Source organism: Microchirus variegatus (genome assembly GCF_963457635.1).
Source record: "Microchirus variegatus genome assembly, chromosome: 23".
In the NCBI taxonomy this organism is placed as follows: Eukaryota; Metazoa; Chordata; class Actinopteri; order Pleuronectiformes; family Soleidae; genus Microchirus; species Microchirus variegatus.
In genome coordinates, this window is record NC_139824.1 from 19,256,460 (window position 1) to 19,266,925 (window position 10,466).

The 10,466-nt window shown below is 35.2% G+C and overlaps 1 protein-coding gene across 1 annotated transcript in view; it reads left to right on the top strand.

Moving 5' to 3' along the window:
• LOC310943984 (VPS10 domain-containing receptor SorCS1-like) overlaps window positions 1–817 on the top strand; it is a gene marked incomplete at both ends in the record, with an annotated part of 78,282 nt that extends 77,465 nt beyond the window's left edge. Inside the window, 2 exons of the mRNA XM_083909680.1 lie at window positions 546–685; window positions 792–817. Coding sequence (XP_083765806.1) covers window positions 546–685; window positions 792–817 — 166 coding nt within the window. The remainder of the gene's footprint in view (window positions 1–545; window positions 686–791) is intronic.
• Window positions 818–10,466: the final 9,649 nt, after the last annotated feature.

Genomic DNA, 10,466 nt, shown 5'->3' on the forward strand with positions numbered 1-10,466 from the left:
TGAACAAAGACTCTTGACCTTTGTCAAATGTTAAGATATTTCTGCCACAGCTTTAAAAGAACAAACACAGAGGATTTACTGACACTTTCATGTTGCAGCTGCAACTGATGAGGAACGACCTCAGTAATCTGTGCTGAGAAAAGACTGAAATAATCTGACATGAGAGAGGAGATTATTCTGGAGGATTATTGGTCAGATTAATGATGAACAGTCTGTTATAGTTCAGCAGAACTGATGCAAACAAAGTGTAAACAAGAGTTAGAAACATGAGATAAAGTTGACGTTCAGACTGAAACATGCACTGAGTTCAACAATCAATCAATCTAAGATCAGCTCTAAGATCTGAGATCAGCACCTGTCAATCAAGCAGCTGTTACCATGGTCACAGGTTATATGTACAGTCAATAAACCCATAGATTCAAAGTTAGTGGATGATGAAGAAGAAGAAGAAACACAAATGTCTTGACTGTACTGATCTACACCTGAACGTCTTACTCGTCCCTACTGTCTTTGTCCTTTGACTTCACTGTAAATCTTTTCTCAAGGAAGATCCCAGGCCTCCACGTCTATGCGCAGATGCAGAACGAAAAAGAGCAAGAAATGATGAGTCCAGCTGATCCCACAGAGGCCACGCCCCCCTCTCAGCTGGAGATTCTGGACACGGAGTTTAACTCTCGACCCATCGGTAAAAACATCCTCACTGTGTTTGGACTCGTCTTCAGCTCATTTGTCCTTCATTTGTCCTTCATTTGTTCCATGAGTCTCATCCTGTGCTTTGTTGTGTTTCTCAGAGTTGGTCCGGTCTAACCCGGGTTAGAGTGAGCTCAACCTGAGATAAACTAAACCTTAGCACGACTCTAGGAAAGTACCATTTCTTTGTTTAATCACCTGAGAATACAGATGAGTGAGTCCAACCTCAGTACACACAATTAAAACATATATGGCCTTGTATAAATATATATATATATATATATATATAAATTATAGTTACACTTTAAAATGTTCACAAAAATGTTTCATATCTGCAGAATATGAGATTATATGAGTTTAAGTGATCACAGCAGTTTGATGAAGCACAGTTGTGTATTTATATCGTCTCATTATCATTTCCATACACACACACACACACACACACACACACACACACACACACACACACACATCCTCCTCATCTCATGTGTATTCTCATTTCACAACAATGATCTTCCTGTTGTTCATGAACCTTTATAACTGTATAAATATAAATACACACATATATATATGTATATAACTGTGGCTCCTCCCCCTCCCTCTCTCCTCAGGATGTATGAACACTCATGTTCATGTGAACTTCTCCTCAGACGTGATCTGATCTGTGGACTGTGATCATTGAGCAGCTGCTTCATCGTGGATTTATCTCTTATTTCTTATTTTGACACTTTATTTAAAACCATGTGAAACACAAAGGTTTTCAGCTTTATTTGTGCGTGTGCATGATGGACCTGCTCACACAACTGTTCTAACCACAAGACAGCTTTTTATTTTATGTACACATATATATATGTATATATATATATATTCACACACATATATGTGTGTATATATACTATATTTATGTTAACATTAAACCCTTCAAATGTCAGTTATATAAATGAGTCCAGACAGAGCAGCAGCAGCATGAAGCAGCTCAGAGACTTGTTTATTATTATTATTTATTCATACAACACTTTAATGAAAAGTGTTCTTTTGTAAATCATGAATGTCTATGTTAGAAATGTGAGTATTTTAACTAAACATAAACACTATTATCAAATGTCTCTAGAGTATTTTAGAGCTTTGCTCCTTCGTCCCTTTGAAAACTCATTTAAGGCACAAAAGACATTTTCTACTCATTATTATTCATTTATTTATATTTTATTATATTTTAACGTTCTCTAACGTTGTCGTCATGACACACAACACAGTGTAAAGTGTAACAAAGACCAGGATGAAACATAACCCACAAATATCAACAGACTGTGAAACTCTGAGACACTGAGACACTGAGACTCTGAGGACAAAGACAAAGACTCTGAGACTCTGAGGACAAAGACACTGAGACTCTGAGGACAAAGACAGACTGTCCACACTGAGCTCCATTAAAGGTGACATTTGGAATGAGATACAGAAACTTAGTGAGAGAAGACGATGACAGAGACAGAGTTTAGGAGAAATGGACGAGTGGTTTAGAGGGAAATGAGTTGTTGTTGTTGTTGTTGTTGTTGTTGTTAAGGACAGAGTTGTATGAGCTGCTGAATAAGAAGGTGTTGACTTGTTGAATAACTTCCTGTTGTCCATCAGAGACTCATTCAGGCTAAAGTCTGAGCAGCAGCTCATTATGGGATGTTGGAGGAGCACAGATTAGATTTGTTCATCTCTGTTTGCAGAATGAGACGAGAGTAGCTTTTGTCTGCTAATCTGTAATAATCTGAGTCTTTGTCTGAGTCACCTGTCATTTACCAGAATGTTTCACATTTACACTCCAGCTCTGAGTTGTTTGTCTATGTGAGATTATTTGGGATTATGTAGTAAACTCATCACCTTTCTGTCCAACGTCATGTTTTAGTGGATCAGACGAGTGATGACAGATAATCTGACATCTTTGTGTTTGGATCAGGCTTTTATTTTGGTGACTTCCTGTAAACATGAAGCTGTTTGTCTGAAGGTCAACAGCTCTGCTCTAACTCTTCTTCTTAAAGTCTGAGTGTAAATGTTGTTCAGAAACAAAAGAGAATGAAATATTAAAGACAAGCTCAAAGGAGGAGCTGTGACGTTATTCTGTGTGGATTAGGATTAAGATGCTGCAGAACAACAAAACCATCAGAGATTCACTTTGACTCAAATTAATTTTCATTTCAGTACAAGTTGTTGTTTCCAAACATGTTGTCAGTTTATCAGTTTAACACCAAAACGTCAAAACCATCAGTGCAGGAGGAAATAAGACGTGCAGCATCTGCCTGGACCGGTCGTGGTGAAAGGACAAGAACTGTTTATAAACTCTGCAATGAAATAAGAAGAAGAATTAATTAAACAGAAGGTTTTTCCTCCCACAGAATTATCTCTAGGTGTTAATAATAATAATAATAATAATAATAATAAGAAGAAGAACTGAAAAGTATTTTAAATAAATGTGTTGAGTTGTGAGGACGACAGAGTCTGTTGAGATAATGATGATCTCACAGAGTTCATCCTGATGTTAATGACAGATGTTCATTAAACAGATGTTCAGACCTGGACGTGAAAACGTCTCCTGAAGTTTCCTCGATAATAATCTGAGACTCTTTCTTTACACTCAGATCAGAGTGAAGGAAACACTGTTAATGCTCTTTGTTTCCTGAGATTCACTCGTGTGTGAGTGACATCAGCTTCTTCTTATTATAAATCAGAGTGTTGAAGGTGAGACGTCCTGAGCTCTGGATCAATCTTCTCTCCCTGAGGTTTCAGTGTTCGCTCACCGCTCAAATCCAGATGTGTTTGTTATTAACTTCATCTTCGCTGTGTTTTTCTGAGGCTGCAGGACAAACATCAGCTGTTTCCTGTTGTTTCCTGGTGAACAGAGATGATGTGACACACTGACACGTCAGCATCAGCCAAACTCTCTGAAATGTTTCAATGTATATAATATAATCCAGATTGAGTGGTTGGTGCTGTTTAGACACAGGTGTAAAGAGTCAGATTAGAGAACAGGAAATGACCACAAGATCACAAAGCCCGTCACAATAAAAGCATCACTGTCAGAGGGGGAGGGGCTTAGTAACGCACAGGAAGTCCTGACCTGGATTAACTTTAATGTCTCTGTCATCTTCATCCCTCTGTCTCCTCCTCCACAGGATTAGCCAGATTATTATTTTTCTAGAGAAATACGAATAAAGACTCAAAAAAAGAGAGAGGTTTTATTACTGTACAGCTTTTGTATGAGAACAGACGCTAAAGGTGTTTCTGTTTGACCTCAACTGTGCTGTGTGTGTGTGTGTGTGTGTGTCATTGTTTTAATGCATTTACAATCATATTTATTCAATGGAAAAAAGTCTGTAATTAACTGTGTTCTCATTTTCTTACAATATTTGTATAGAAATATATGTATTTGCGTAAGTAATATTCAATCTATAAAGAAAAAGGAAAACGAGCAAGTGTTTGTATTTTTCATATTCAGGACACATCGATATATACAGACGACGTCATGTGTTTACGTTCATCCTCTATAAGAACCTTATTAATGTATACATGTACATATATGTATATGTATATATATATATGTATATGTGTGAACATTGTGTAAAGTTAATTTGGCAGAGATCGTTTCTAAATAGAGCGACAAAAGCCTTTAAAGGTGAATATGAATATATTAAAGAAAGGATCTGTGTAAGAATAGAGTAGATTTTACAGTAATTGTCTCTGAAGATGAGAACGTGTTTTTATAGATGAATGAAGAGCATTTAAGAATAAAGATGAATAAGAATGTCTTCTACATACAGATTCATGTCTGTCTGTCAGGACACGACTCTGTTCACCTCTGCACACGTATATATAGACATAGATGTGATATATATAGACATATATAGATAGACATAGACATACATTTATATATATATATATATAAACGTATGTAGACAAGAGTCAGAAAACGTGTGTTCACAGCTGTTTTCATCAGTGAAATCACTGATGATGAAGAAGACGATCAACAGGAACTTTTTAGAATTTTAGACTTTATTGTGTTTACAGAACAAAATGTCGTCTGCATTTGCTTTGACAAAATTAAGACAAGTTTGGGTAAAGTGAGAGGTTATTTAGATATATGTGCTTATTGGATATATTATATATTATACATATGTGCAACGGAATAAAGTAAAGTGACAGTAACATTTAAATAGAATAAAGTAAAGTGACAGTAACATTTAAATAGAATAAAGTAAAGTGACAGTAACATTTAAATAGAATAAAGTAAAGTGACAGTAACATTTAAATAGAATAAAGTAAAGTGACAGTAACATTTAAATAGAATAAAGTAAAGTGACAGTAACATTTAAAAAGAATAAAGTAAAGTGACAGTAACATTTAAAAATTGTTCCATTATAAAAACAAGTAAGATATGACATGAATAAAATTTAGTTTAGCAGTGATTGAAAAATGGGTCCGGAATTAAAAATATACCCAACCAATAAACAGGAATGTGAACCGGAAGGTAAGACTTTACAATAATATCCTTTATTTAACGTTAGTTAGTACATGAATATTTATTATGTTTGTTTACATCGGTTTCTATGGTTTCCGTTCATCACCAGCGCTGAGCCGGAACTAAAGTCGTGGTCCGCCCGCAGCACGGGTTTCTTCCTCTGCGCTCCCATCGTCACCTGACCTGTGTCACTTCCGGGTCAGAGGTTGCGTTCCCGACAGGTATGTTCGCTCTCTGCTTCACTTCGTTTGGTCATTAAGCTGAAGACTGTTGTGTTGTGTTGTTGTTATGTTGTCGTTGTTGTGTTGTTATGTTGTCGTTGTTAGTCTGTGTCATCATCTCTCTGCGTTATTATGCTTGTTGGTGCTACTCGGTGGCTAATGCTAGTTTAGCTAGCATGCTCACAGGTAAATGTTGGCAGTGTTAGCCTGTGTTAGCCTTCCTCCTGTGTGTGTCTGTGTGTGTGTGTGTGTCTGTGTCTGTGTGTCGCTGATGTTAATGTGTTTCTTGGTCAGCTGTGATCAGCTGTGTTTCTATTTTGTTAATCCAGTTAATCCAGAGATTAGTTTAGTAAATGATGTATTTGAGTTTTCTTTAACTTCCTCTTGTGTTATATTGGTCAGTGTTGGTTGTTTGTCTGTGATCTGCTGCTCATTCTTATGTTTTATAAGACTTCCTTTATCAGAGTGTGTGAAACTCCACTAATGTGTTGTTCTCCTCCCTCTTCAGTTGCTGTGGTGCAGGTGCAGGCTGTGACCTGATGGTGGCGTCCTCCCGTCTTGTCTCGCTGTGTCGTCCCTGGATGTTGTTTTTCTTCACTGAGAATCTCTGACACTTTTTTGCTTTTTTTTCCTTTGGTGGATCCTCCCCTGAACTAAAGACCTCATTAAACTTCTCAGACTGCGTCACCACGGAGACGCCTCCAGACTTCATAGTTCTCAGTCGTGGTGACGGATACGCACTGCAATTTCCCGCCCGATCAGTAGGGGTCGCTACGCAAGTTTGTTGTGCTTCTGTCTGCAGTGAGCAATGGTGTCAGAGAGAGAAAGACTGTTGTTGTTGAAACAGTGGCCGTTTCTCACTTTTCTGTCTCTGAACACAGTTTTAAGATCATTTGAGGTGAGAAATGATCCATTTAGAGTCTAAACATGTTTGTGTGTGTTAAGATATGACGTATTTATAGTTTGTCAGCGGTGATCAGCTCCACCTCGGCACAGAGCAGCGTTATCTCTGCCTGTCCTGAGGACCAATCACAGCCCTCAAAGACGTAGATTCTCTCCGTCGTCTCCGACTGCACTAAATATTTGTTAAGGTTCGTCACTTTTGCTTCAGTCCTGATAAGTTTTTTTTCTTTTTTTGTATGAATGAGTTTTATTAATATTTTAGAACCGATGAATATTTAATAAAAGGTGTATTTTAACGTGTACACACACACCTGTTTGCCTTTGTCAAACTTTCCCTTTTTTTGTTGGTAATAATAATAATGTTTATTTACTCTAAATGAACACCTTTATTAATGATAAGTTAAGACCTAAATTATTTGTTTATTAATTCTCATCCAGGTAAGAAAGTGAGTGATTGTCTGTTTCATAATGACATGACAAACACCAGCACATGTACAGACAGATGTGGTTCATATGGACAGAGTCACAGACTCCAGACCTGTGTATACAGTACATGAATCGTGTGTGTGTGTGTGTGAGCCCACAGTAAACACAGTTTCACTGAATAAAACCATTGTTTGATAACGATGTCGTTGCTGGAACTTTGAGTCTTGATGTTTCTTTGTTTTTCTCAGAGATTTGGTTTCTATGATTGTTGTGATTCATCTTCACTGATCTTTGTTTATTCATGTTCTGTGGTTTCCTGTTCAATAAAGACTGAGTAACACTTCCTGTACAGACTGACACCTAGAGATGCTTTTGTTCTTCTTTGGCTGAATGGATCAGTGATAGCCTCTCCCCTGTGTGTGTGTGTTATATCTTTAAATGTTTGCTTTAAAAACACATTGATTTAGTTTGGATTTAAGATAAATGTGATGTAAACTTTAGACGGAGTTTGTCCTCGACTGCTCTCATGAATAAGGATGTGAGTGAAGATTCATTAAACATGCTAATTTCAGCTTAGGTTTAACCTAAAGTTTCTCTTGATGATGGTGATGGTGATGATGATGACAATTTTTGGGAAAAACGTTTTTTTGGTCCAAAACTTGACAAAAACGTCATACTATACTATGTAGTACGTCATACTATACTATGTCTCCAAAATGTGAGCATTTGTGGAGAAAAAAATTTGGCACAAAATTTGACAAAAACGACATACTAAACTATGTCGTCCTAAATCTGACCATTTTTTTGAAAAAGGTTTTTTTGGTCCAAAACTTGACAAAAACGTCATTCTATACCATGTAGTACGTCATACTATACTATGTCTCCAAAATGTGAGCATTTTTGGAGAAAAAAATTTGGCACACAATTTGACAAAAACGACATACTATACTATGTAGTACGTCATACTATACTATGTCTCCAAAATGTGTGCATTTTTGGAGAAAAAAATTTGGCACAAAATTTGACAAAAACGACATACTATACTATGTCGTCCTAAATCTGACCATTTTTTTGAAAAACGTTTTTTTGGTCCAAAACTTGACAAAAACGTCATACTATACTATGTAGTACGTCACACTATACTATGTCTCCAAAATGTGAGCATTTGTGGAGAAAAAAATTTGGCACAAAATTTGACAAAAATGACATACTATACTATGTCTCCAAAATGTGAGCATTTTTGGAGAAAAAAATTTGGCACACAATTTGACAAAAACAACATACTATACTATGTAGTACGTCATACTATACTATGTCTCCAAAATGTGTGCATTTTTGGAGAAAAAAATTTGGCACAAAATTTGACAAAAACGACATACTATACTATGTCGTCCTAAATCTGACCATTTTTTTGAAAAACGTTTTTTTGGTCCAAAACTTGACAAAAACGTCATACTATACCATGTAGTACGTCACACTATACTATGTCTCCAAAATGTGAGCATTTGTGGAGAAAAAAATTTGGCACAAAATTTGACAAAAACGACATACTATACTATGTCGTCCTAAAACTGACCATTTTTTTGAAAAACGTTTTTTTGGTCCAAAACTTGACAAAAACGTCATTCTATACCATGTAGTACGTCATACTATACTATGTCTCCAAAATGTGAGGATTTTTGGAGAAAAAAATTTGGCACAAAATTTGACAAAAACTACATACTATACTATGTCGTCCTAAATCTGACCATTTTTTTGAAAAACGTTTTTTTGGTCCAAAACTTGACAAAAACGTCATACTATACTATGTCTCCAAAATGTGAGCATTTGTGGAGAAAAAAATTTGGCACAAAATTTGACAAAAACGACATACTATACTATGTCGTCCTAAAACTGACCATTTTTTTGAAAAACGTTTTTTTGGTCCAAAACTTGACAAAAACGTCATTCTATACCATGTAGTACGTCATACTATACTATGTCTCCAAAATGTGAGGATTTTTGGAGAAAAAAATTTGGCACAAAATTTGACAAAAACTACATACTATACTATGTCGTCCTAAATCTGACCATTTTTTTGAAAAACGTTTTTTTGGTCCAAAACTTGACAAAAAAGTCATACTATACTATGTCTCCAAAATGTGAGCATTTTTGGAGAAAAAAATTTGGCACAAAATTTGACAAAAACGACATACTATATACTATGTCGTCCTAAATCTGACAATTTTTTTGAAAAACGATTTTTTTGGTCCAAAACATGACAAAAACGTCATACTATACTATGTAGTACGTCATACTATACTATGTCTCCAAAATGTGACCATTTTTAGAGAAAAAAAATTTGGTCCAAAATTTGACAAAAACGACATACTATACTATGTCGTCCTAAATCTGACCATTTTTTTGAAAAAGTTTTTTTGGTCCAAAACATGACAAAAACGTCATACTATACTATGTAGTACGTCACACTATACTATGTCTCCAAAATGTGACCATTTTTAGAGAAAAAAAATTTGGTCGAAAATTTGACAAAAACGACATACTATACTATGTCGTCCAAAATCGGACAATTTTTTTGAAAAACTTTTTTTGGTCCAAAACTTGACAAAAACGTCCTACTATACCATGTAGTACGTCATACTATACTATGTCTCCAAAATCTGATCATTTTTGGAGAAAAAAAGATTTGGCGCAATATTTGACAAAAACGACATACTATACTATGTCGTCCTAAATCTGACCATTTTTTTGAAAAAGTTTTTTTTGGTCCAAAACATGACAAAAACGTCATACTATACTATGTAGTACGTCACACTATACTATGTCTCCAAAATGTGACCATTTTTAGAGAAAAAAAAATTTGGTCCAAAATTTGACAAAAACGACGTACTATACTATGTCGTCCAAAATCTGACCATTTTTTTGAAAAACGTTTTTTTGGTCCAAAACTTGACAAAAACGTCATACTATACTATGTAGTACGTTATACTATACTAGTACTCCATAATGTGACCATTTTTGGAGAAAAAATTTTTGGTCCAAAATTTGACAAAAACGACATACTATACTATGTCGTCCAAAATCTGACCATTTTTTTGAAAAACTTTTCTTTGGTCCAAAACTTGACAAAAACGTCATACTATACTATGTAGTACGTTATACTATACTAGTACTCCATAATGTGACCATTTTTGGAGAAAAAAATTTTGGTGCAAAATTTGACAAAAACGACATACTATACTATGTCGTCCAAAATCTGACCATTTTTTTGAAAAACGTTTTTTTGGTCCAAAACTTGACAAAAACGTCATACTATACTATGTAGTACGTTATACTATACTAGTACTCCATAATGTGACCATTTTTGGAGAAAAATTTTTTGGTCCAAAATTTGACAAAAACGACATACTATACTATGTCGTCCAAAATCTGACCATTTTTTTGAAAAACATTTTTTTGGTCCAAAACTTGACAAAAACGTCATACTATACTATGTAGTACGTTATACTATACTAGTACTCCATAATGTGACCATTTTTGGAGAAAAAATTTTTGGTCCAAAATTTGACAAAAACGACATACTATACTATGTCGTCCAAAATCTGACCATTTTTTTGAAAAACGTTTTTTTGTTCCAAAACTTGACAAAAACGTCATACTATACTATGTAGTACGTTATACTATACTAGTACTCCATAATGTGACCATTTTTGGAGAAAAAAATT